The sequence below is a fragment of the Gavialis gangeticus genome, unplaced genomic scaffold, assembly GCF_001723915.1.
Source record: "Gavialis gangeticus isolate Ggan-Ray unplaced genomic scaffold, GavGan_comp1, whole genome shotgun sequence".
Classification (NCBI taxonomy): domain Eukaryota; kingdom Metazoa; phylum Chordata; order Crocodylia; family Gavialidae; genus Gavialis; species Gavialis gangeticus.
The window spans coordinates 34,398,670-34,425,987 of NW_017729028.1; the positions used below are offsets into that span (position 1 = coordinate 34,398,670).

At 43.7% G+C, this 27,318-nt stretch overlaps 1 protein-coding gene across 13 annotated transcripts in view; it reads left to right on the forward strand.

Moving 5' to 3' along the window:
- The window catches only part of PKHD1 (polycystic kidney and hepatic disease 1 (autosomal recessive)), a 484,191-nt gene that overhangs the window by 318,144 nt on the left and 138,729 nt on the right, over window positions 1-27,318 (forward strand). For 12 of the 13 annotated variants that reach the window (XM_019520930.1, XM_019520934.1, XM_019520940.1 and 9 more), the window contains 3 exons: window positions 11,137-11,274; window positions 23,387-23,500; window positions 25,725-25,812. In XM_019520930.1, the coding sequence (XP_019376475.1) occupies window positions 11,137-11,274; window positions 23,387-23,500; window positions 25,725-25,812 (340 nt within the window). The remainder of the gene's footprint in view (window positions 1-11,136; window positions 11,275-23,386; window positions 23,501-25,724; window positions 25,813-27,318) is intronic. The other variant, XM_019520935.1, reaches the window with a different exon arrangement.

The window sequence follows — 27,318 nt, forward strand, 5'->3', positions numbered from 1 at the left end:
CTTCCAAAAATGGCACTTTTTTTTCCAAGTCAGTGGAATTTGCTCTGTGTCAAATATTGCCACTTATATTTTGGGCAATTTCAAAAAAAGATTCTTTCTGAGTCAAGTTGAATGTTTCCCCTCTCCTCACCTCCCAGTTTCTTGGATCTTCCACTGAATTGAAAAATCAGGGGTTTAGTTCTCATTCATATACAGGAGGTATGCAACCTTGCTCCAATCTGTACTCCAATTGGCTGAAGTATGCATGCACAAAAGAACACAGGAAATGCCATTTACTGTATCAGGCCATAGGTCCATTTGGCTCACTATCCTGTCTCATGCTGGCAGAGATTGGATGGTTGCAGGGAAGGTAAAAAGGGTGAAGAGGATTTGTCACTACAGAGTGAAGAGGATGTGCCCCAACGACACCACTATGCTCTTCAGGACAGGAAAAAGGCCTCTACCTAGTTCCTGGTTCCTGCAGTGGGGTTGGTTAGTCGTGACTTGGGTGATTCTCAGTTTTTCCAGTTGGATCATCTTATATGAACTTAAACACTCACCAGCTAAAAAGAACTTTATAAATCAGACTATGCTTCAAAACAGGTTAAGAACATCACTCCCTCCCAGGCAGGTTCATCAAAATGTTTTTCTTCAACTATTGCTCATGGATTGTTAATATTGTCTGTTATTTTTATTGGAATATGCCTAGTGCTTATGCTTATACGTTGCTGCTTAAATTGTGCCGCTAAGCACATGCAAGATAGCTTATCAACTTCTGTGCAAAGAAACGAAGTGTATAACATGTATGTCAAAATAGCTGACAGTAAAGAAGAAGAAAAGTTAGAAGTCAAAAGATTAATGGCTATAAATATCTAGTATATTGGACCTTTCATACCAAAAAAAACCAAGGAGGGAACATTGAAGTAGATTTATCCAGGCCCCTCTAACTTGACTATAAATTTATCCAGGCCTCTATCCGACTATAGATTTATCCAGGCCTCCAACTTAACTAAGAAAAAAGAGTGAAGAAAAAAAAATGGTCTTGCTTCGTATTTTAAAATGTTTTCAAATAAGAAAAACCCTTCTGCTTATTATGACTCCATGCACAGTTCTGTTGGAACAAATGTTCTTCCTTTCCTAAAAACATAAAGGTGATAACAGTTTTCAAAACAAAACGTGTTGCTGAGCAAGCAACTGTTCTGATTTACCCCTGACTTTCTTTTCAAGGATGCTTTGTTTAAACAATTTTAGGTATAAAAAGGTATGTTACCTTGTAGAGGGGAGGAGTTCTGTTTAGATCTCCTCCTTACGAGCGTATGGTATAGTCGCCAATAAACTCAGACTGAGTCTGTGAATTCAAATACCAAACACAAGGCGAAGTCTGATTTCTTCCACACCAAGATTTTCCATCCCCTGCTCCTTCCTCTCCCACTGCATCTTCCAGTATTCAGATATTTAGAAAATTCTGATTCAGAAGCTGCATCTCTTTCATGCACCCTATTGAGCCACGTTTGATACCTACATTGAAGTGTTTGAAAGATTTTGGCATAGTTGATCCAAATAATATTAGGTTGGAGAATCACAGAATTCATAGAAGAGACCTTTGAAGGTCATCTAGTACAACCCTCTGCTCTAGGAAGATCATCCCTTATCACTCAAACATCCTATATAAGTCCTTATCTAACCTATTCCTAAAACTAAACAATCAACCCTGTTGCAAAGCGAGAAGGCATATTCCAAAAGCACCTTAACCTGCCAGAGGTAAACCCAGGAGAACAGGGATGTCAGAGTCCTACCACTGCAAGAGTCATTAAAATGCACTTGAGAGATCCAAGGAAGAGGGACATGCTCCCCACTGCAGAGGAGGGCAACTCTTCCCGCAATTTGTGCCAGTCTGACCATGGGGTAAAATTCCTTCCTGACCCCAGATGTGGCAATTGGTCTGACCCTCAGTGAAGGGGCAAGGCCCCCTAACCAGGAACCTCCAGGTTTTAGTCTCAGTGGGAGCACCGGTACACTCCAGTCAAAATCCCCAGTCTTGGCCATGGCCAACGCCCAATGCTAATGAGAAAGGTGAAATTCTTCCTCCCCCTCCCCCTTCTTCCCTCCCACCCAGCACTTGTAGCAACAGGAGGGGAAAGACTCCTTCCTGGCCCCGTTTAGCAACCAGCAAAGCGCAGAAGCCTGGGCAAACCAAACACCTTCCATTCAGCTCTGCAACTTTGGGGCAGCAAGCGTAACTCCATCCACCGCACCCTGTACCTGGACAGCCAGAGCTCCCCTTTCTGTATCCCCTCTATGGTCTTTTCTCAGTTGCCTTAGTCTTGTTTCATAACTAAGCTGGTTGTGGGGCTCTACTTCATTCTCCTGCTGCTGAGCATGGTCCTCTCCAATATCCACCTGCTCTTGGCTGTATAGCTTTTTATTTCCCAGTGATTGCACATGTGTATGTGTCAGTAGGGGATCCCTGGGGTTCCTGCTGTTGCTCTTTACAAAGAACTCCAGGCATAGCTACTCCTAAATCATCCCTGACCAGTACTTACCCAGCCTCTTCCTGAAAACCTCCAGCGATGAAGATTTCACAACTTCCCTAGGTCACGTGGTATTCTGTATGTAGCACTAAAATTAATCCCGTTTCCATGGGATCTCATCTTTTCCTGATATTTTCATGTATTTGCCCTCACAACATCCCTCTGAGATAGGGAAGTGCCAGTTCTCAATTTTATGGAGGACACATTGAGGCACAGAGAGGCTAAATGACTCGACCAAGATTGCAAAAGAACTGCGTGGCCAGATGTGTATCCCAGCAATGTATAACCCCAGCAATTTTATTGACCAGCAACTGTGGCACCATGGGCAGAGTATGGATTTTGTGCTGAGCTCTGCAAAACAGGGGGAGTCATGGCATGGGCTCATCGCATTTCATCTGCTGCTGCTGCTGTGGTGTGGGCTCATGCTGCCGTGTGGACAGGCTCACTGCATGCTGACTGCATTAGGCCTCTCGGTGTGGGCTCTCCAGGGGCTGCCATTCTGTTTCCCCCTCTAAATCACTGCTGGTGCCCCACTTGCCATCCCCTAGTTATGGTACAGTGTACAAAAAAAGCCTGAATCCAGATACCCCAAGTTGAGCCCACCCTGCTATTTCACTACAGCAGGTGAATTATTCCTATACCTTAGGTTTTCAACTTACTGTAGAGATGACTGAATTTTTTTTTTTCACATTGAAAATGGCGACTGAGAAACAGGGAAGCTATATTTGACCAAAGTTTTTGCAAATCCATTCTCTCCTGCTTTTCCTAAAGGCTTTACTACAGAAATCTCCAGTGCAAAGATAAAAATTGGCACAATTGGTATAAATCATGAGCTATTTATTTGAAAATCCCAAGGAGAAGCAAGTTGGCCTTTTTCTATTTGTGCTAAGTAGGTTCTTGTACCACTCATATTTGAGTGCCTCCCAATCATGTGTTAAGCAATGTGACTAACTTCTTCTCATGTGTGGCTCATTTCATTCCCTCTCCCATCCTTTCCCCAAGGGGAGAATTGTCCTTGTAGTGGAGTAATTTGCTTTTCATAGTTTCATGGAGCTTCAGGGTGGAAGGGATATCTCCAGAGTGATCTGTCCCCTGTTCAGGACGCTCCTTGTCACCCACCTTTGTAGGTTTAGAGATGCCGGAGGAAACATCTCCAAGCTTTCCGTTCAATAGCCATTAATAGACCTACCATGAATTTATCCAGTCCCGTTTTGAACCTATATTCACCCACTTCCACCACCGTTTGTGGCAATTACTCCCACAGATTCACTAAGCATTGTATAAAAAAGTACTGCTGTATTGGGGAAGCAGGGACCAGGAGAAGGCAATGTAGTAAAAAAACCGTGTCTGCCTATACAGTAGTTTAAAAATTATAAGTAAGTTAAGAGTTCATTGCTACTTAAAGATATCCAATATTTTACTTGGTGTGCTTATTGCAGTCATAGTCTCTCGACTTTGACCTCCTTCCCTAAAGTACAGTCATCTTTTGAGGCGCACCACTGTTGAAACAGAGACCACTTAATATTGCGCATTTTCCACTAACTCTAATTTTTACAAGAGTCCGCTAGAATTGCTGAATTGCACTAAGAGGCAAAGCAGGAGTTTGGGGTTTAAACCTGTCCTCGCAATCGGCATGTTATGTGATGCTGGGAAAGTTATCGTAACCAAAAAGTTCATCTCAGGCTTTCGGGGTGTCTCATGGGGCATTTAGCTCTAAGTCAATTCCAGAGCAAAAATAGAGCAAACACAATGTGCAGTATTTACTTTGGAGGAGATGCTCTTTGCCAGTGCAAAGTTACTTCTGAGGAAGCAGGAAGTAAATTTACACTCGTGAAAATTATACCAGTTTGTATCGTGTGAACTCTACTAGGGTCCATTTTAATCCAGGGTATCCAGTTTCCTCTGCCCTAGTGACCAGGTGCTGTTATAGGGCCTATTGCAGACAGTCAGCTTGGGAGAGACGGTCATGTGTCCATGCTTTACTGCAAAGTAAATTTTCTGTGAAACAGAATCTGAAGGAAATAACTCCAGGATAATCCTATTAGGTATCTGCGGCCCAAGTAAATCTGGCCCATTTTTGTAGCAGCTTGGAATCAACAGGCCTCTGAAACCAGGCAGTATTTTTGTCACCGTCTGTCTTTTTAAATGCAGCGAGAGGTCGGTCTCATGAGAAGTAGGAACCATGAGCTCTGGTTCTGCTCCTTGAGTTGCTCCATCTTGCCTCTGTGACGTGGGGCAAGTTTCCTTACCTTGATTATTTGGAGTTTGGTAGTGGCGGCACTGAAGTTTGAACAAAAGGGGCTCCTATAGAAGTGTGAGGAGCTGGCTCCAATGCGCTGGAAATCCAGCATGTTGGAGCAGATTCGATGAATCGAGTCTGCCGGAGTGCGGAAATTACTGTGCTCCAGCAGACTCTAGCATCACGTGTATCAGTGTCCCTGCACTCAGCACCATACCTAGACTCCTATGACCCCAGGTGATCGGGCCCCCCTATGCCAGAGATAATAATAATAATAATGATAATCCGACAAAAAACATACCATTTTCAGGCCCCCTTTTTGTCCCAGCCCTGGGTGGCCGCCCGGTTCACCCATACCTGTGTCCGTCTCTGCATGTACTGAAAAACGGAGGCCAGGCACTTTGAACTAAAGCTTGTTCGATGAGCACCCCGCCACCATTTTTCATCACGGAAGATGCTGATACACATGATGCTTGGGCCCTTTTAATTAGAGTGGCTTGCTAATTAAAGCACCTCCCCATGTCTCCCGGAGCACGTGTAAAAATGCCCAGGGACATTAGACACTCTCCATGCTTCGGTTTCCTCATCTGTCAAATGGGAGTTGGAAGGCCTACCTCCCAGGCTTACATCGCTAAGATGAAGGGAGCAGGAATCCTCTCTAGGAAACAGCATCACTAAACATGATTATTATAGGAATAGCATATTTTTGTCTGCTGTTTTTAGTCACATTTACGCTTAGAAACCCATGCACAGTGTTTGGGATGTGTTGCTTTTGTTGAGTGGGCCCTGGGTCATTTAAGCCTTTAGCACAGGCGTGAATTTTACCTGTGTTGACTACTTGAGTGACCCCTCTTGCACACGTGTAACACATATCGCAGATCCCGCCCCCCCCGTGCTTGTCCACAGAGAACGTGCATGTGTTTCAGTCCCAGCTGGAGCGTTTTAGCTCCCTGGAGGTCTCTGATTTTACTCCCCAGCACCGCAGCCAGTACACAAGCGCCCCTCGCACAACAAATGGTGGTCCACTCTGATTCGTTTTCTTCTTTTGGGACTCTCACCTGCCAAACCCCTATTTGCATGACCTTGGAAGAAAAGACAGCTGAGTTGATTCGTGACACGCCGCCGACAAGCAGCAGCAGCCTTCAGTCTCGGCCAGCCGGTGGAATGCATTAGCTCCTCAAGCCCTTGGATTTGCAAGGCTTTGGTTTATGGTTTCCAGTATGACATACTCCTGACACGGAGCATGTTGGGTGGAAGGAGAACACGTTATAATTTGAGGCAATGGAATGTTGTTTTGAAGGCTACAGATATGATATCATGTAGCCTCCGGCGATTTTTTCTTCCTTTTCTTTTTTTTTTTTAGTGGTGGAATCCACTCTGTTATTCATTTTCTGATTTTGATTTGCTTTGAACTTTTTCTGTTTGAAGAGATGAATGCTGGAGTACTGTATCTCATATAATAGCTCCTCTGTTGTGTCTGATTTCCATTCAATGGCATGCTGTGGTGTTTTATATAGCAGGGCGGTTGATCAAAGGCATTTTATGTCATTGCTGGAGTCATTAGTGAGTTCTCAGTGTTGTCTGCCCAAGCATTAGGACTGTGGTGTACCTGGGAGCTGTTGTTTGAAGGAAGTACACATAAAATGCCAGGTAGCCCTTGAATTCTCATTTTAGGGAAGCCGTTGTTTGTTGTAATGTTAATTTGTTGGGGGAAAAATTAAAATAAATAAATACAACTTTTTTTTTTTCTCTTCTCTGGAGGCAGATCCCTGGCTAGACATGATGCCAAAGTTGTGGTCCTTGGTAGTAGCTGGTCAGTGTGCTGTGTTTTGTACCAAATCTCTCAGGAAGCAGCTAGGGAAGGGGTGTAAGAAGCGTGTGGGTTCCCTTATCTCTCCAAGAGGAGCTTACTCTGCAATGAAGCCCCCTGCTCTTCTTAGGAAGTGGATTTCTCTCTGTTTCTCACACAGACACACTGGCCACATTCATATTCAGACTTCTCTTGAGCTAGTGAAGCCTCCTCAGGTCTGCGGAGGTATCTCTGAATGTGCAAATTTCTCCTGTTGTTGTTTTAGGGTCGCATGTAGCAGGCCATCATTACGGAGCAGTCAGCATTTCTAGTATAAACTCTTATTTCTAAGGATGTGCAGCTCAGCAAAAAAATAAAAGATCTGTTCCAGGCTGAAACTCAACAGAAATATTTTGCCTGGGAGCCCATTTTTCTTCCTTATAAAGACGTCTCTCCGTATGTGTAATGAAAAGACTTACGGCTTTTGTCAACTGCAGTATTTTACCCCATTTTGCAGCACAACATGAACTCCCCCACAAGATGATTTCAACTGCATTTTCCACCCTCTCCTTTTCTCTCTGTTACGTTTCATTGTGGACTCAATGTCTATTGCATGGTTATCTGGGAAATGAATGACCTAGGTGGTCCCCCCAGTCCTATGTCCCTATGAGTTGTGTCTTTCCTGCTGAGTTTGATTGTAAGCTCTGCAGGGCACTGGGATATGCTTCTCATGTAAAGATCCTTTTGCACAAGAGTTTCACCATTTTTGTGAAAATTCTCCCATGTCACGAGCCTCACACCCGCTCGGTAGAAATGCCTTGGAGATTGGCAGCTAAATCCCACGGTGGGTCCATCTGCTGCATCTCGGGGATATAGGGGCTGAGCAGGACTTTTCTCTGTTATTCATTATTTTAGTAGTCAGTGGTGCTGCGTATTGGACATGAGAGCAGAGACACCATGGGTGCATCCAAACAAGTGTGCACACGCATTTCCCTGGAGACAAACAGCAGTGGCACATAATTGTCCCTGGGGTACACTTGGGCATGTGCACTCTGGCATGCAGCAAGTTGCCCCAGGTGGGGTAGGGGAGGCTAGGGCCAGCACCAGAGCTGGCCCCAGCAGCCTTACCTTGGGTTCTGGGGGCTTTCTGCGGCTCCTGTGGTGGCAATCTGGTGTGCAGAGCCTGGAGCATGGCCCTTGCTGACCACGCTCTGGTTTCAGGCAGCTTACACTGCTGCCACAAGCACCATCTTGCTTTTTTTAGGCGTGGGGGTTTTTTTGGATACTGAATCTATAGGATCAACAACTGGCCTTCAGCTCTTATGCAAGCTGCACTGGGACTGAAATCAGTGGGATTTGTACCAGACAGAACAAGGATGGAGAAAATACTTTTGGATATTTTCCACATGTACCAAAGGCCAGTCAGTTTAGGGTTACTTTGATCTGTCTGAAACCTTTCATCCCCCATGGGGAGAGACAATCCAGGGAGGAGGAAAAAACAATGCTCCATGGTCCAGTTTTCAGAGCACACATGATTAACTTGTGCAGCCCTTTCCCACAAGACATCACTGAAGCCAAGGGCTCACCAGGAAATCACTGCAGGGTAGCCATTGTGGACCAGATTCTGTTACACCAATTAAGCATCTACGTGGACTTAGGTGCCCAAGTGTGCTTCTATTCCATGCTGTTCAAGCCCCGAAAATCCACAAATGGACCAACGTTTGTAACATGCCAACATCTGACCCCTAAAGAACAAGTCATACTGAAGCAACGAGCAGGTGGAGAACCCACGCACGTGTTGTGTTAACTATTCTTCAGGGCCTTGGGCAGGATGGACGAGGATCACACTGTAGCCACTCGGGAACATATTAGGTGGAAAAGAATCTGGCCCTAAGTGAATTTCAAGAACAGCCAGAGCAAGAGGAGTAGCCGATAGAAATCTGAAGATTATTGTGAAATATCTGTGCTTGGAGGTTTTTAAGATCTGGCTAGATGAAGCTTTGGCTAGGATGATCTAGCTGGGGATAGTCCTGGTTTGAACAGAGGGTTCGGCTAGATGTGACCTCCTGAGGTCCCTTCCAGCCCTAATTTTCTATGATTCTTTGATGATGATTATTTTTTATGGAATGGAAAATACACTTTTGGGATGAAGGGTTTAAATCAGCTTCTAGCTATTGGTAATTAGGAAGACAAACTCCCCCCTTGGGGTTAAATGTGCTTGCCTACTGGGGTGCTTTCTTGTTCCTTCTGAAGCAGTCACTGCAGGTCATGGTCAGAGACGCAATGGTGGAGCTAGACCTGGCTCTCATGTAGTGGAGTGGTTTCCTTGTTCCAATTTGAAGGTGTTTGAAGCCTCCAATCCATATTCCAGATTCAAGTCAGTTGAAAAACGTGCATGGTTCCTTGAAACGTCCCAGTTCAGTATATTTATCCCTGGCAGAAACGGAGCTCAGGGGGAAGAAAACCATAGCAAATCCCAGCATTGGGGCTGACAGCTGTCATTACCTTTCCTTACGCTGCAAATTCTCGCCAGGTGTAAACTGCTCATGCATAAAACAAGCTGCATCTTCAACCCATGTTTTTGCACTATGAGCCAACAATATGTGCAGAAAGCTATCAGTGACATAGGGGTGTTGTCTTCAGGTCCCTTGTAAAGAAAGCATTTAGATTTTCATTTGTTCAGAAGCATCCAGTGATACAGAGATAGCCAGTATGCCACACCTAGAAGCCATTATTTTTGCAGAGAATAGCTAGAAGTAGCTAGAAACTATGAAGAAAGGGCCCAAGTTGGTTTCAGCTATAGGCTCAAAGACGCCATTTGACTTTAAAGAGAATTAGATGAAGACTTTAGGATAAAATTTTATTCTGTACAGTGGGCCAGGTGAAGCCACCTCTGCCACTTCATTGCACTTGTGGCCAATATGAACACTAAGTGGTTTGCTGGCTGTGCACTGGCAGCTTTTGGAAGCAATTGTATTAGTCTGGGATTTTCCAAAATGCTGTGAGCACACCTAATTAGAGGTGGTTCTCACCAGTCACAGGGTTTGTGGAGAAAGAAGTAGAGAGCAGTTCAGCCTAAGCCCTAGTTTAGTGAGCTATCACTGGATCTCAACACCTCGGTACCATTAGCTTGACAGATCCGGGTAGTGGCCAGTGTTTACATTTCTGTTGACTGCTGTGGCAAGCAAAATGGGCGAATGCAGATATTCCTGCTGTTATTACTAGTAATTTGTGGAAGCAAGGGGATTGCTGAGGGTGTATACTGTGGGACACCTCTTCTAAGTCTTCAGTTTAATGGCTCATATTTTATTGGGTGTAATAAAAAAAAAATGTAACTTGGATCATGTTTAGCTTCCATTTCAAAATTTGTCTTACTAAACTGGATGAATGAGTTCTGTTTGCACAGTTAGGTTTATAGGCAGCAAGTCACTGGGCACATTTTACTGAAGTCAACAGACCTGAAGCACTCGCTTAAGTGCTTTGCTGAGTAGGGATGGCTTCAAGACCACGTGGAATGATAATGATAACTTTTAGCTTGAAGTGAAAACCAGTGGGTCTGCACAAAATGCTTTACTGTGCATTACTAATCTAATGCACAGTAAAGCATTACTGCCTACACATGCACAACAATTACTGTGCAATAGATTACTCTAATGCCCTATTTTCTAGTACCTGTAGATACAGGTCCTAGAAATAGCTGCATTAAACTAATTAATTAATTAAATGCATGTGTAGACGCTGACCAGGAGAAAATTACTCCCAGTCAGCCTAGGCAGCAAGGGGCCACAGGGGGCAGAGAGAGCTGCCCTGGCTTAGTGGGACATTGCCTACTTGGAGATCTGGATGCAACCTGGATGGTCCCAATCTCCATACGGCTGGGAGGTAGTTGCCCAGAGCCAGGACAGTTCTCCATGCCCCACAGAGATCGGGGAAGTCCTGATCTGTGGGGGGCTGGCCAGGACAGCTCCCCCCTTTCCCTTGGAGCCCATCCAATCTCCCCACAACTGGCAGGGAGCTGCTCGCCGAGCTGGGACAGCTTCCCTTCTCCCTCCCACCTCCCCCAACCCTGTGCAGTTCAGAGCTGCCCCAGAGCTGGGACAGCTAGGGGCTTGCACCCAAGGGAGCCTGGACTTTCCTTGGCTGCTGCAGGGGGGCTCAGAAGGGGTTGAGCATCCCTGGACCAAGCTGCTCCTCTCAGATGAAATTTTTTCCTGAAGTGGGCATGCATATGGACATGCACCTGGGAGCTCTTTAATAAGCCTCAAATTTCTGCAGAGAAAATTCAGGCCTATTAATTGCCCGTGTAGATTTGCCCAGTGTGACTTCAGCATGCCATACTAATCACTCCTTGCTACTTGCATTGCAGTAGCCCTAAAGAACCATGGATAAGGACAGCATTGTGGTAGGTGCTATAGAAAAACTAAGATGTTTCTGTCCCAAAGAGTTTGCAGTCTAAGTACAGTTAAGCACATGCTTAAGTGTCCAGAATCTCAAGGTGTTTTCTCCTTGTTTTCCAGCTGTGTATCATATGTTTAAAACTTAATGTTGCTGTGTTGGACTACATTACTGCTGTTCTCCATATCTACCCTGTTTCTCAGACAGAGCCATCCTGGTGGATACAACTCTTCCTCCTCTGAGAGGTCTCTATGTCATGGGACGCCTAGAATTCCCAGTCAACTCCAGCAACGTCCTTAGTGCAGCCTGTGTAGTGGTTGCAGGTGGTGAGTTGAAAGTAGGTAAGTGAGTAGCAGAAATTCCTGATGCTTGGATTTAAACTTACGTACTGATTTGAGAAAAAAAAATGACAAGGATGCTAGGCCTATTAGTAAAATAAGGTTATCTCTTCTACCTCTTCTCCTGTGATACAGTCAAGGCAAGGGTTCTGTTCAGAGCTGTGAGGAGGGGTAGTCTGTGTGGTGGGACTAATATATATGTGTGTGTATACATATACCTATACATGCATGCACACACATACGTGCACACACATATCTATCAGTTGAAATCGATTTGGCTGGGATGAGCTAGCTGGGGCTGGTCCTGCTTGGAGCAAGGGGTTGGACTAGATGTGACCTCCTGAGGTCTTGTTGAGCCTTAACTTTCTGTGATTCTGATCCCATTGAAAACAATACAAAACTCCCATTGATTTCTTTGGGGCCAAGATTTTACCCATCTTATATAAAACTGCTGAGTTTTGATTGTATCCTTCTATCCTCCATCAGTTATATGTTCTTCAAAGCAGAGCCTCTTACCCGGTGCAGATGTAGGCCCAGCCTCACATTATGTGTGCTGCCATAAGTAGCACAAAGCACATTTAAATACAAACTTATGCAGTCCCACACAACATAGGAGCCAGGATATGGGATAAAGCTGGCACAGCTAGGTTGGTGTCACCGGGCCTGTCCCTGTTGCTGCACAGGGTGTCAGAGACTGTCATAGGACATAGTGCTGGCACTGCTGCTTATGTCCTGAGTAGCACCAATGTCATTGGGGCTGTTCTATAGCGTCAGCAATGAGAAAATCATTGCCTTTCCCTGGAAAAGTAATTACTCACATAATTCTCTTTAAACACGAAGCTTCATGAAGTCAAGGATTTTATTTACTTACCAGAATCCTTCGGACTCTCGGCTCACCATGTTGGTCACTCCCTGACCTCTCTCAAGATTGGTTTTATGAACTTTCAAACGAGAATTTGTTTGAGTAATCACCTTTCCAAGAAGTCTGCTTAGAGATTTTTTTGTTGTTAGTCTCCAGGGACTGGCTAGTTAATACAGGTTTGGCAAAAGAGATCTTTTATTGCCTTGAGTTTTGCTTTGAAAGAAAAAAAAAAGAGGCTGAGAAACTAGCAAAGGAGGTCAGCGCATTTTTAAATATGCCTGCTAGTTCGCTGCTCTGACCCTTTTGCCATTTAAAGGTGATTTGAGATTGATTTGAAGGAAATGAATGTTCCTCACTGCCTAAGTGCAGTTAAAAGCACAGAGGACTTCACTGCTGTATAGACTCTCTGAGAGCAAATGCCTGTGGATCGAGGGTGGCATTAGGAGGCAAACAGGTATCTGCAGCTGTACGATGTCCTCCAGAGAAATAGCCTCTTTCCAATTTCAGCTGCAAAGGTGATAGATGGATATCATCTTTCCACTCTGCTCGCAAACTCCTCTAGTGGCTTTGACACTCATCTGTAAAATGGGGAGGGAACAATCCCCCCGCTTCCCTCCCATGTGTTCCAGGCCCGAAGGTAACTTCTCGGAGCCCATCTGTCCAATCCTGTGTGTGCCATGCCCGAAGGAAGGTTTTTCATCCCATCTGTCCAATTCTACCACACCCTAAAGAAATTCTGACACAAGATAGATAATGAGACAGTTTAGTAAACAAAGTTAATAGATGTGGACATCAGCACTCAGTATCGCCCAAATAGCAGCCTAAGACGGACGCCACCTGATCCAAACCCCAGCATCCTCCCTGCGGAGGAGCGGCTCAGTGCTCTTGCAGCCATTGTTGGCTAAATCGCCTTGTTCCCATTCTGCAGAATGGCAAGCTGAGGTGTGGGGTGGCTAAAGGACCTGTCCGGGCCATCTCAATGACCCACGGCAGAGTCAAAAATAGGACCCGCTGCTCGGATTTCCTATTTCTCCACCCTATGTCGTGATTCTTAGTTACTGGTTGCCACTGTTGAGAACGCAGGTCCTCATAGCAGCGAGAAGGAGGGTTAAAGCACAGGACTGATAGCACATAGGAGCACTGGACTAGAAGGGACCTGTTGCATCATTGAGTCCAGTCATTGTATAGGCAGCAATAGATTTCAAGCCAAGAGAAATGTTCATTGCAATAAAATTTAAGGCTGGACAATTTCTGCCTGTAAGTCTTTCAGAGAGCTGATTTTTTCTTTTCTTTTCTTTTCTTTTCTTTTCTTTTCTTTTCTTTTGGCCAAAATTGTGGTTGGGGAAAGGTACTGTAGATGAATCAGCTCTTTGCTCCCAGCTCTTAACACCCTTTTGACATTGAAGGCCTTCCCGTCATTTTGCCTGCATACACAGTTTGTAACTCATTGGTTGTCTTGTTTTCTGGGTCTTCCTCTTTACCTGGTTGACAAGGGAGGATAACCTCTTATAGCTCTTGGCCAGGGAGGGTAGCCTTTTAGCTGAAGTCCCTGATACAATGATTAGCATTACAATGGCATTTCAGGAACGCTGTAGTCATGTTCCACAATATCTCTGTGTTACAAAATAGAGAATGATCCACATTTTCATAGATTCATAGAAGTTCGGGGCTGGAAGGGACCTGACAGCTGACAGATAGGGAAAGCGAGGCTCAGTGAAGTTAAGTGACTCACCAAAGGTCACTAGCAAGTCAGTGCCAGACACAAGCACCCAGAAAATATTGACCTTAACCTCTCAGCAGATTTAACTAGGCTTCACTTCGGGCTCAATGACCCCACATTCAGAGTTGACATGAAACCCCTCTCAAATTACAACTGATTCAAATGTCTGCAATATTCCCTCGCTAAGCAAAGCAACTAATTTCTCCTCCCCTCCCCATGTCTGATTAGGAGGTGTTGAAATGCTGATGCCATTTGCACCAGCGTCAGCTCATCAGACTTATTTCTGTTTCCTTTCAGCATCCAGCTGTTCTTTGCCGGCAGACTATTTTTGCCTGTCACAACAAAGTAAACTAGAACAACGCCCCTGCTCTCACCAATTATCCAGATAGACTTTTTTAGTCTCAAACTTGTCATATATTGTTTTAGATATCTGGTGAGGGCTGCTTGTCAGTCTTGTTCTTTCATTCCAGGCAAGATGCCTGAGGTCATCATTAGTTCATGACTTGATTGTCTGGAAATGAAGCACCAGACATTTCTGAAGTCTCTATCATTGCTTTCAGCATGAGAGCTGCATGGCACTGGCTTGCCTGCTTTTTCTATGAATGGGAAATTTCAGAAGCAATAAGCTCCTTGTCTTGTCTTCTCACTTGGCAGGTCATAAGAGATTCGTGAGATGACCGCATCATCGTGCGGGGTAGTGCCTGACCCGAGGGGCACTCAGTGCACCTGATAGATACGTGACAGCTCTGTAGCATACCCTGGTGTCTCCAAGCTCTCCAGTTTCTCCATCATGTAGATCACAGTTTGACGGGAAGATTGTTTCATGGGCCCCACCTCCCATCACATTGGATGTTGTACAACATCCCTGTGATAGTATAACTAACTATGGCAAGGCAAAGGAACATATCTCCTACAGGCTCAGTGGTGCCAACTTGACTAGCACCATGACTGAAAGGGAGCTAGGGCAATGATCATTGCATGAACATGAGTCAGCAGCACAATACTGTAGCCAGCCGAGCAAAGAGTACGCTGGCATGCATCAACCGATGCATCTCCAGCAAAACCAAGGAGATGATTCTTCTGCTTTACTCAGCATTGGTGAGACTGCAGCTGGAGGACTGCACCCAGTTCTGGGCACCGCACTTTAACAAGGACATGGACAGGCTTGAGAGAGTCCAAAGAAGAGCCACCCATATGATCAGAGACTTGCATGGCAAGCCATCCGAGGAAAGGCTGAGGGATCTGGGACTCTTCAGGCTGAAGAAAAAAAGGCTGAGAAGGGACCTGGTAGCAGCTTACCACTACACCAGGGGAGTACATCAAGGGCTCAGTGAACAACTGGTCACCAGGGCACACTTGGGGAAAATCAGGAGTAATGCCCACAAACTCCTGGAAGACCATTTCAGACTCAACAGTAGGAAAAACTTCACACTCAGAGTGTCCAGACTGTGGACTAAGCCCCCTGCGGGGCAGTGCAGTCGCCTACCCTGGAAATCTTCAAGAGGAGACTGGACGGTCACTTCACTGGGGTCACCTGACCCCAGTTGTCTTTCCTGCCTGGTGCAGGGGGCTGGACCCGGTGATCTTACAAGGTCCCTTCCAGTCTATGAATCTATGAATATCAAGAAATTTTTAATTGTCATTAATGTGATGAGCATTTTGTTCCATTTGAAAAAAAATGTTTATAGCACCGTCTGCTTTAATCAATCAGTTCTCACCAACTTCTGTTTGGTCCTTCTTCTCCCCTTGGGGTATACCCTACCTATCTCATTTCCATCTCTTGGATGCCCATCTCTTACAGACAGCCAGCAGCTCCACTCTTGCAGTGGCTCAAGGTCATGGCAGCAGCCCTGGGTTTCAGCTACTTCTTTCATGTGGCAAAAGCTTCTAGTGGAGGAAGGTGGCTTGGGCATCTTCCTTCTTTAAAGCTGCTTTTACAGGCGTCTAGATCCACAATGAAGAGCCCCTGACCAACCAGCAGGAAAAGAGGACTGGTCCATGCCACCTGATCAGCTGATTACCAGCAAATGTCCCACCGCCCCTTGTTGCCCCTAAACCATAGATGCGGTGGGGAGTCAACCTAGTCAACCTAATCCCCAAAGACTAGCATTCAGGTAATAAAAACTGACACCAGAGTCACTTCAGTTCACACAGCAAAATATATTTGCCAGTGAGAAAATCCATGAAGAAAAATCAGAAGCATGGAGATTGTTTCCTATTTACAACAGCTGTCCTGGAGAACCAGACTGCGAAAGCAGAGGTGGTGGGGAAAGGAAACACCCAGCATCCTGCGAAAGACTTGAATGGCTTTGTTATGGAGGGAAAACAAAAATAATGTGAGGCACAACATCTGGAAGCAAACTGGGATCTGAAAACAATGGAAAAAATAAACTGTTGGAACACAATGACAAAATTAGGCTCAGGCTGCAATCTGGAAAGGAACAAATTTCAGGTACAAAAAGAGATTACTCTGAGCAGGGTAGAAAATAGACTGTCATGACCTAATCCCTCTTATGTAATGGGCACGGTGTATGGTGGATCTCTGTCCTCACTGGTGGATTGAGGTGCTGGGATCTGCTATGGCCTTTAAGCTAGCAGAGCTGTGGCCCTTAGCTTGGCCATTCATAATGCAGGCCTCCCACTTTCTGTCCTTGCTGCTGCTGACCTTCATTGCTATGGCATCCGAGTCTAAAATTTAGTCACAAGTAAAATGAAACCATGAGTTTAGTTGACTTGTGCTTGGCTCCTTTTTTTTTTTCTTCAGTAGACCCTCCTTTGCAGGCATTGAGGCTCCAGTTCACCCGCTGTGAAACTAGGAGTGATCTACAGGAGTAACCTGACATATGTGAATAGAGCTGGGCAAACTATAACATCTTTTTCTCTGAAGGAAATTGTCATTTTTTATTTTTATTTTTTTTTCATCTGGAGAGTCAAACCTGATTTTCTTTTTAATCTTATGGGAGAAGTTTATCAAAGAAGTTCCCTTTGGGGAGAAACAAAGTAGAACCTGGCAGTTTGCTGCAGAGTGCACAGGAACCTTTCGGGTGGTCAGCTATGAAGCTGGCATTACTGTGTTCCCAAATGGAAAATTTTGGTTTTCCCTTGAAAAATGTTGGTTTTACAAAAGGGTTTCTTTTCCCATTGGACTCCCTCTGCTGGAAAATTCCTTATTAGCTCATCCGGTGAGCAGCCCTATTGAGTGAATTCATACCTTTAATCCTTAGCACTGCAGTCTGGCAGCTCACTGTGAAAACATTCACAAAACAGATCTCACCAAGTCGATAAAATGACAGTGCCAGGTAATCCGTTGATTCATGGTTATGAAATCCAAAAAAGACAGTTTTATAATTTCATAGTTTCATAGACATTAGGGCTGGAAGGGACCTCGGAAAATCATCGAGTCCAGCCCCCCGCCCAAAGGGCAGGAAGTCAGCTGGGGTCATAGGATCCCAGCAAGATAAGCATCCATAAGTTGTTAGGGGCTGGGAGGGACCTTACAGATCATCGGGTCCAGCACCCACTTCACCTGGATCAGATGACCCCAGCAAGATGATCAGCAAGTTGTGATCGTCCAGTCTGACTTCTTGTATAAAACAGGATTGCCCTGAATTAATTCCTGTTGGAACGAGCAAATATCTTTTGGAAAAATATCCAGTCTGGATTTTAAAAATTTCCAGTGATGAAAAATCCATAATAATCCTTGGGAATTAATTACCTTGACAGTTAAAAACAAGTTGTTAACTAGTATAAGCTTAAATTGTGTCAGCATGTCCAAAGTAAGTGCTCAGGCGCATGTTTTAATCCAAGTGCAGCTGAGAGTTAGGTTACCTTCCAATTAAGGTCTCAGTCTAAAAGAGTAGCTGCCTTGTTGTGAGGTCACACCCTGGCTGACCTTGTTCACATACGACTGCATCCCAGAGTGATGCCTGTTGGACCCCGTTTGCAAATATGATCATTGTTCACACTTACACCTGCATTTCAGGATCTATCAGCTAGCTAGTTAGGCACATGTTGAGTTTGGTTTGCTGTAGTTTCTAAATCAAAACATCATTTAGTACTATCTTCAATGCCTTACAGAAATTTTAGGGCTTTGATTTTAGGCAGCTCAGGGAGCTCTTCTTAGCCCCTAAATTGTCCACACATTAAGACACGTAAACTAGTTTTAAGCACCCTTTAGGCATCTAAACATTATGCCACTCCGGGGCAGGTTTATCTCTGATCCACGTTACCTAGCTCACGTCCACAAATGTGTGGCCACTCCCCAGATGTAAACCACCCAAGTTTCCATCTTCCAGTATCCCAGGATGCAGTGTCCCCTCGCCCTCCCCTTCTGTCCTGTGTGGACAGCTCAGAGCTGTAGCTCCTACTCAGGCCCCTGATCATCAGCTTCTAGTGACAAGTCACAACTCTGTGGGGTGGGGACAGCCAGAGAAAGTTTTTAGCCTGAACATGCAACTATTTTAATTTTAACTATTTTTTATAATTTTTTATAAAATACTTATTATTTTGACTATTCTAACTGTTATAACTAACACCAATCACCATTTGAGAAGCTTAACATGCAATGTGCAATAAGACCCTTAGTATACTCCCTCAACCAAATTTGTAAGCTTAGCGGGAAAAGATACCAAACTAGTTTGACGGGTTATTTGCCCTAAACCCATGTTGATTGTCATTAGTTATGTCATATTCTCTTCTTTCTTTTTTCTATGGTGTCTTGCATCAGCCATTCCATTCGATGCCCAGGACTGATGTTAGACCAACAGATGGGCTGTCATTTTTGTCAATGTTCAGTAATGGGCACAATGTGAGGTTTCTTTCTGTCTTTTGGAATTTCCTCTGCTGCTCCAAGACTTATTGAGCATAACAGCAACAGTCCAGTCAGCTCCTGGACCATCTTTTTAAAAAGTCTTGAATGCAAGATACTCAGTCCTGCTGACTCCAAAATGTCTGATTTTAGTGCTGGCTGCTTAATGAGAAGTGCTTAGTTGTCGGGCTGCGGTATGACTATTTGTTCTACATTTTCCCAGAGAAAAAACATCTATTAAATACTTCTGCTGCTTCTTTTGCAGCAGAATACTGTCCTTTGGTTCTCAACTCTGCTGGCCGTAGATGTTTCCTGCATCCTTTTGCTTCCTTTGTCTTTTTTTTTTAAACTTACCTTCTCATTTGTATGTTTTACCATTATCTCTCCCTTCGTCCATTTGCTTTCTATTTGCATCTTCCACTTCTTGTTTTTATAGCTGCCATTGCTTCACCTCCAATCCAGGGTGCATTTTAACAAATGAAATAGTCCATAAGCATTGCTTATATAGTTTTTCTTAATTCTTAAAACTTGTGAGAGTTTTAGAAGATTATAGTTCTTTCCCTTTTTAAACTTTCTTTTCCAATTCAAACTTGATTTCATTTATTAGGGTTCTCATTTTTAAGCTTTTCCCCATAGCCATTAATGCTAGAAATATGTTGGGGGGGGGGTTTAATTAAAGATGGGTTATTATTATGTTTATGCAATTCTTTTTAATATACACACGCATGGACATGCACACACACACGCGCACACACACACGTGCAAGCACACTGGTTTATGAAAAAAAAAGAAGGTAATTTAATTTCTTTGTCAATACCAGTAAAAAAGCTGGTAAAAAAAAAACTGTAAAAAAAAAGAGTATCAAAAACTATAAGCCTCAAACTCCATGAGGTATGGCTAGGGTCAGGAAGAGTTCATAATGGGTGAGCTGTAACATCACTATGCTCCTAAGAGGTATGTATAGAGGGGCGGGGGGTTGTTGGGTCTTCAGTATACTCTAGAAAATGATCCAAGAGAGTAAGGATGAGTTGGAAGATGAGGGCTGAGATATAAAGCTTAAGGCGCAGATCACTAGCATTCTCATCTGTTGTCTGTCTGTTGTCCTTTCTGAAATGTATCCTTGGTCGCGGTCCAATCCCTAGGGGCAGGTGTTCACACCACAGTTCTCACCAGTCTCAACAGAGAGGCCAGGGACTGAATGGATGATGAAGGAGCCAATTTGTCCCCTGCCTCTAGAGGAAGAACCTCAGTATGCAGATGAGCTGCTTTAGCTGGAAAGGCTGTGGAAATATTGCAGTGCCTGTCCTATTGATGCTTCGGGGACTTTGATCGATACGTAAGGGACTTAAATCTCCAGTGATATCAATCTGGCCCCTTTAGGAAACATTGCAGTTTCTTATTTAGTTTAATTGATTTTAATTTAAAAGAGTCTTAAAGAATAATGTTTCTTTGGGATACAAAATCAGCTATCTCACTAGTTTCCTCTGTGTGGCTATTCCAAGATGGTAATTTTTATATATTAAAGGGACATGGCATACTGGCTAATTTTATATCTATCTATCTATCTATCTATAGATAGATAGTTATCTATATACATATATATATAGAGAGAGAGTGAGAGAGAGAGAGCTCTATAGCTGTATATAGATAGATATAGATATCTATATATACAGTATATCTATGTATCTATATATCTATCTATATAGATCTCTCTCTCTCTCTATACACACACACACACACACATATATAATTCTACATCTGCTGCAGTTTTGTGTTGCATAATTTATTTCATCTCTAATTTTAAAGGAACATTGAACTCTTTTACTGGACTCTGTATACATTTCTCTAGGGCAAAAACTGTTCTACTTTTTCCTCCCTGGTATCTGTTTAGTGCTAGGCCATTTTCTTCTGAAACTGTAAACTACCCTTGGTGAAATAAATGAAGTCACAGTTGGAATACAGTTTACTGTACAGACTTATCACCGCAAGATAAGAGCGACATGACACACACCAAAACTTTCTTAGCATTTTTCCTCTCTTCTGCTCTATTAACATCTTTCTGTTAGCTTGGAAGAATACTCATTGCAGAATTGGTGCCATTACATCCAAACAGCAAGGATAGGACAGAAGTGACTAGAGGGGAAGGGTAATTCAGTGGTTAGTGTATTAGCTTGTGACTGGCTATTAGCACTCAGATTTCTTGGGCAGCTGAGGGCAAATCTCCTGGGACTGAGGGCAAATCTCCACAAAAGAGACTGGAGTGTTCCTGTGCCTGGCCACCTAGTGAAATCACAACCGAGGCTCCCTAGATTATGTGGTGTGCGCAAAGCACCTGGGCAGAAGCTAGCAAAGTGAGCAGGAGTCACCTACTCCAGCCTAGAGAAGATAAAAAGGCACTGCCAAATGGAAGCAGATCAGGTATGGTGGGATGCATCCCACCATGCCTGATCCTCTTTCTTGGGCGAAACACACCTCACGCATTGTCAGCAGCCTGATGCGGGACAACAGGCAAAGTATTCCCTTTGCTTGGGGAGTCCACCCTCGCTGTCCCATGCCTCCTTGCCAGGTATTTCTGGGCTCCTGTGCTGCCCTGTGCCTCCTTGTTGGGACCCGCACCAACCTGTGCTTCGTGCAAAGGCACGGGGCAGTGTGGAACAGTGTGGGGGTGCTAGGTGGTGCAGGAACCAGAGAATCCCTGGCATCCCATGCCTCTGTGTTAGGGCCCATGCTGACCTGTGCCTCTGTGTGAAGCACAGGTCGGCAGAGATCCCAGGGCATGACTGGGATCAGGGAAAGCCAGGCAGATGTCCCAAGAGCTTGAGGGGCCCCAATGCTGTCCAGAAATTCCCAGGGTGCACAGGATCAGGCCCCTCGAGCCCCTGCCATAAGCAGATACATGGCTGCTGCAATAAAGCAGCACAGATTATTAGTATCTTCTGTCCCGGCCATAAATTTGGGCATTTATGGTGTGACAAAAGGTAGGAATAACTTTGTTTTTGCTTTGTGCTTCTCTAAAAATGTTTATGGAGGCACAAAGGTGACCTCTGTTCCCATCCTACAGACATACATGCCCATTGTCCAGCTTTAAGTACCTGTAGGGTACTTAGATAACAGTTTTCTTCCCAGGTCTAATTTGAATTACTGGTAAACGCCATTCAAGCTGTACACCCTGTGCCTGTTTTGATGCAAGTCAAAGCCCGGGACAGTTAAACCCAGGATAAACCGATGTCTGTCCTTAGCCTTTCTGATTTCTACAAGTATGTACTGAACCTGGAGGTAGGCAGTACCTCCACCTCCTGTTTGTCTTAAAGTTGCACACCTGAAGCTCTTGTATTTAGGGTCTTGCTGAATCTGATTCAGTAAGTGGGAGAGGTGAAAATACAGTACACATAGCCTGACTCCTGGTTGTAGTCACAAGACTGTGCCATCATCATACCCTGGATGTGCTTTATTATCATACCATGAACTATTCTTGCTTAATTGATACAGTACTGCTTGGGAGATGAGCTACAAAACTTTCTATGTAGTTTGTCATGTGTATCATAGATTTTGCAAAGCTGGATGTAAACTGATTTGAAAACAATATTTGTATATGTATTTAAATAGGATAATATTTGCAGGCTCTAATATTTTGCTGCTTTCCATCCAATTTTATCCCTATGTTTGTTTAATTGGATCTCAGTGCAGAATCTCTCTGTCACTATAGGATAATGAGGGCTGGTAAGTGTTTCTCACTTATTTGTATACAGTATCAATATATGTATTTGCATCACATATTTTTTAACGTTGTCAGCATCCCATTACTTCATCTGTCCTACTTTTGAGGACCTGTAACTTAGCAAGTGGGGTTGTGACCCAGAAAACAAGTTTATTTTATAGCCTCTATTCCACAAAATGCTTCAGTGGGTATGTCTATACATGCAATTAATTCAAAGCAATAAACTCTGGTGCATATTGTGTTGGAGTTTATTGCTCCTGGGTATGCCATTTGAACATGTGCGTGGGACCTTATCATGTTGAGCTAGGTTGGATCAGCCCCAGCTGGCAGGGGATCTGGGGGGACAGCCTGCCAACCTGGGACTTCTTCGACCCGGCTCAACGTGCTTTGGTGGGGATGGCTGGGGCATGAAGGTCTCCAGTGTGGGAGCTAGCTGGCAGGTAACCTCCACACTGAAGCACCCTCATACCCCAGCTAGCCCCCTCAGCATCTACATGTGCATTACGGCTCATTAAAATGCTGTCATAGGATCATATTTATGTTGACAAATACTAACCAATAGTGCTGTTTATTAGTTTCCTGCGGCCTAATAGGGTCACACATGTAGACGCAGAGACTACTGCAGAACAAATTAGGCAGCTCTGCAGTAAATGCCCTGTGTAGACATGCCCTGTATATGCTTAATCCCAGTGAAGTCCATGTGATGTTAAGTATGTGCTTAAAAGCTTTGCTCAACAAAGGTGCAAATAAACATATCCTTACATTTAAGCACCTGTGTAAAACTTGTGGTTAGTAGGAACTTAAACTACTAAACTCAAGTTCCCCAGATCCATAGATTATAAAGCCAGAATTTACTCTGTGATTATCTATTCTATAGGACTTGTCTGAATTCCTTCCTCTGTGAACTGAACATATCTTTTAGAAAAAAGATCTACACCTTCTGATAAGTACCTTCCTCACCAAAAAAATGGACAGTTGTGGGTTTTTTATTCTTTTTTTTTTTTGCAGGTACTTTTCATCATCCCCTAGAAAGAGGACTAAACCTGCTCATCTTTCTTCGAGCATCTGATGGAATTCATTGTGATCGTTTGGATGGAATAAATGTCTACCCAGGAACTATTGGTATGCTTTTTCCTGGCAACAAAAAACCCCCCTGTTCAGTGGAATAGTCAAATTTACAGCTATTCAGCCCAGTACTATGTAGGGTCACTATAACCTATTTGTGGAAGAGTTTTGACAAGGCTATCAGCAAATGTAACAATTGTATTGATATCAAATGATACTGACTCAAAATATTTCAGTTTGTTGAATTGGCCTGGACCATTTGTTTTGAGTGAGTTCATATAAGATCATATTCTTCCATGGTGGCAATATGGCCTCGTGGGTATTGTAGTTCAAATGCCCGATATGCGTCTTTTCTTCAGTTTCCTTAGCTGAGCTACGTGTCGTATGATGCGATTCGGTCTTCTCCCACAAAGCAGCATGGTAGATCATGGGAATCATGTGACCGAGGATCATAGAATGATAGAAAATGAGGGTTGAAGGGACCTCAGGAGGCCACATCTAGTCCAACCCTCTGCTCAAAGTAGGACCAGCCCCAACTACATCATCCCACGCAGGGCCTTGTTGAGCTGGGGCTTAAAAACCTCCAAGGATGGAGGGTCCACCACCTCTCTAGGTACCCTGTTCCAGATGCATCCAAGGAGAGGCAATCTAGAGAGGGGTGTTAATCCATGGGGAAATAAAAGTGTACTTTCAGGCACCAGAACTACAGCTCCAAAGAGACAATGTGTCACCACAGGGAAATGCAGTTTAATAATGATTTGACTCAGTGTTTAACTATAATATGGGAGCAATTCTGTTACACCTTCTGGGTGTGCATGAGCCATCTTTAGAGAGAATAAAGACCTTAAATGCTGGAGGGTGCAAGTGAGAGAGGAACAGTGACAAAAAACCTTGGTCATACCCTGTTGGCTCTCCCTTTCCACTCCTTGCCACTGTGTGACACAGGATACCAGGCAAGATGGACCTATGGATGGTCTGATCTAGTAAATGGCAGTTCTTACATTCTTATGTTTTATAGAAAGAATCACCCTCTCAAGATGTGCAGGTAGCTCCTTAACCCTATAATGGGAACACTTCCATGCCAGACGGGGTAACAGAACTGCTCCTACACGTTAATCAGGTAACACAGGGTTGGCTGCACTTTTGTTGTCCACTGAGTGAAACAGTGGGCAGTTCAACAAATTGGAAAAAACAAATCAGTGCAGGAACTTGAACATGTTTCATTTTAACCGGAAATTAAATCAGTGCAGGAACACAAACGTTTCATTTTAACAGCCAAACATTATGACGTTTCCAAACTGAATGTTTTACAACATTTCTTAATGTGAAAAGTTTCAATATTTCAACTCTTGGTCCTGATTTTAGAACTGTAAATTTTTTTTCAAATCCACTTTGGCATTTCACTACATAGCTCCATGATTTAAATTACTGGGAGTTTCATGGCTGTGCTTGCTTGGCATTGCAAGTCTCCCACTAATCATCTATATCTAGCTTACCAGGTGAGTCTGCATGTCCATTAATGTGCTTTTGCTACTGTGCATTAAATTTGGTACCTCTGGGCACTTTTACACATACTCTGAGGGCAGGGGCATGGTGCTTTAATTAGAGCGGCTCTGAGAGTTGCTTTAATCAAAGCACCACTGTGTCTCATGTATCAGCATCCTTATGCTTAAAAATGCCAGTTGTGCTTGAACTAAAGCTCATTCAATAAGATTTAGTTCAAGCACAACCACTGCCATTTTTATGCATGGGGACACTGATACATGAGATTCAGGAGGCTGCTGGAGCATGGCAATTAAGTCTGCATGCCAATCATGGCAATCAATTAATCAAGTCTGCTCTGACACTGGAATTCAATCTCATCAGAGCAGTTGCCGTGCTCGTGTATAGCTGCCCTCTAATGTGAGGTACTAAGTAAATGTGCATTAGGCTGCCCTAATGCACAGTAGTGAAAGCAGATGCTTTTTTAGTGATGCTTAATGTGCTGTAAGCTAATTTTACTGCACATTGTTATATTAGCACGGTTTTTGCCATGCCATTCTACTGCACAGTAAAATATGCTACTGTGCATTAAAGCACACATGTAAATGCACCAACTGTGGGGTCAACCTTCCCTGTCAAACTGAAATGAATATTCATTTGCTGTTCTCACAGGATCAGTCCAGATGAAAAACATGCAGAAATGTTCAAAAGTCTTTTGAAGAGAGAAGACTCAAAAATGGCTCTTCGTTAAGGCACAAGTTCTTTATGTTCACTGGTCTTATGTTTTCATTTGTTCCAGGGGTTTATGGGAAGGTGGAGATTCACAGTGCTTATCCTAAGAGATCCTGGACACATCTTGGAGCTGACATTGCACCTGGCAATGAAAGGTGAGGGTGTTCCTCAAAGTGAGTAATTTGGTGTTCTCTGGTAAATTTGGTGAGTTGTTTTTTTTGTTTTTGTTTTTTTTTTAATGTATTTTCACATACAGATTTTAAAACTAAAACAAAGGTCTCAGTGTGATGGACAGTGTGCAAACCATAGTTACATAACACAAACAAGAAAATGAAAAACCCCAGGGTTTTAACATTTTTATTCATTTCAGTCCAGAATGAAACATTAAGTAGTCACTGAAGCAAACCTGTCTCTGCAGAGTGGTGGTGAAAGCACTTTCTGGTGGTACATGGGATCATAGGGAAGTAGGGCTGAAAGGGACCTCATAACTTCACTGAGTCCAGTCCTCTGCTCAAGGCAGGGTCATCCCTGACTACACCATCCCAGCCAAATGTTTGTTTAACTTGTTCTCGAAAGCTTCCAGAAATGGAGATCCCACACCACAGGAGGCCCAGGTTTAAAGCTCCTGTTTTAAATGACTCTGCAGACGTTGAATCCTAGATCCTGCATCAGTGTGCTACTCATGGGACAATCAGCTATGCTAAGGATGCATATCTCCCTTTGGAAGTTTTATTCTGGATGGGAGAAGTCTTCTTTATGACGTTCTCATTGAAACTTATATATGGCCACAAAATATGTCCACGCAAATTGGCATTTTTTTTCAATAGAAAAAAAAGAAAAGGTTCATTGAAAATGTTTTAATTGCTGCAGTTCAAACACATAGGGTAATAAAAAATTCATAACTGAAGTAGACATGAGAAATCACAGCTTGGAGAAAGAAGTTTATTTCATTTTAGGAAAGGAAAGCTGAGTCTCAAAGAGAGTAGGTAGCTTTCCCCAGGTCACGTAACAGAACTGTAACAAAGACAGGAATTCACCTTAGATCTACCAAGTCCCAGGCTACTACTCTAACCATAAAGATCACCCCATTTTTTATATAATTTTCTCTAATTCTTCTTTCTTGAATGGAAAGCTGTTCAATAAAGACTAATGTAGTATCTCAAATGTGGTCATTTATAAAAAGGTTGCTTGATAAGCAAGAAGCCATGATATGTGTGCTGACATCACTTATAGAGAGTGCAGGGAGGGAGCTCCCTATACTGATGGCCATGACACAGGTCTCATTAACCAATGTGGAGACACCAGAAGGAAAGAAAACCCTATAGAGAATGGCACTGAGAATGAGCTGGAGAACATCTCATTTCCTTCTACGACCAGGTGACCTATCACCTGGACAAGGGAGAAGAGATTCATGTCATACATCTTGACTTCAAAAAAGCCTTTGATCTGGTATCCCATGATCACCTCTTGGCAAAACTGGCCAATTGTGGCCTTGGGTCCACCACGATCCACTGGCTGGGAAATTGGATTTGTGATCAGACCCAGAGGGTTGTAATTGATGGCAGTCACTCATCATGGTGTCCTGTGACCAGTGGGGTCCCCCAAGGCTCTGTCCTTGGACCCATATTGTTCAACATCTTCATTAATGATGTGGACATTGG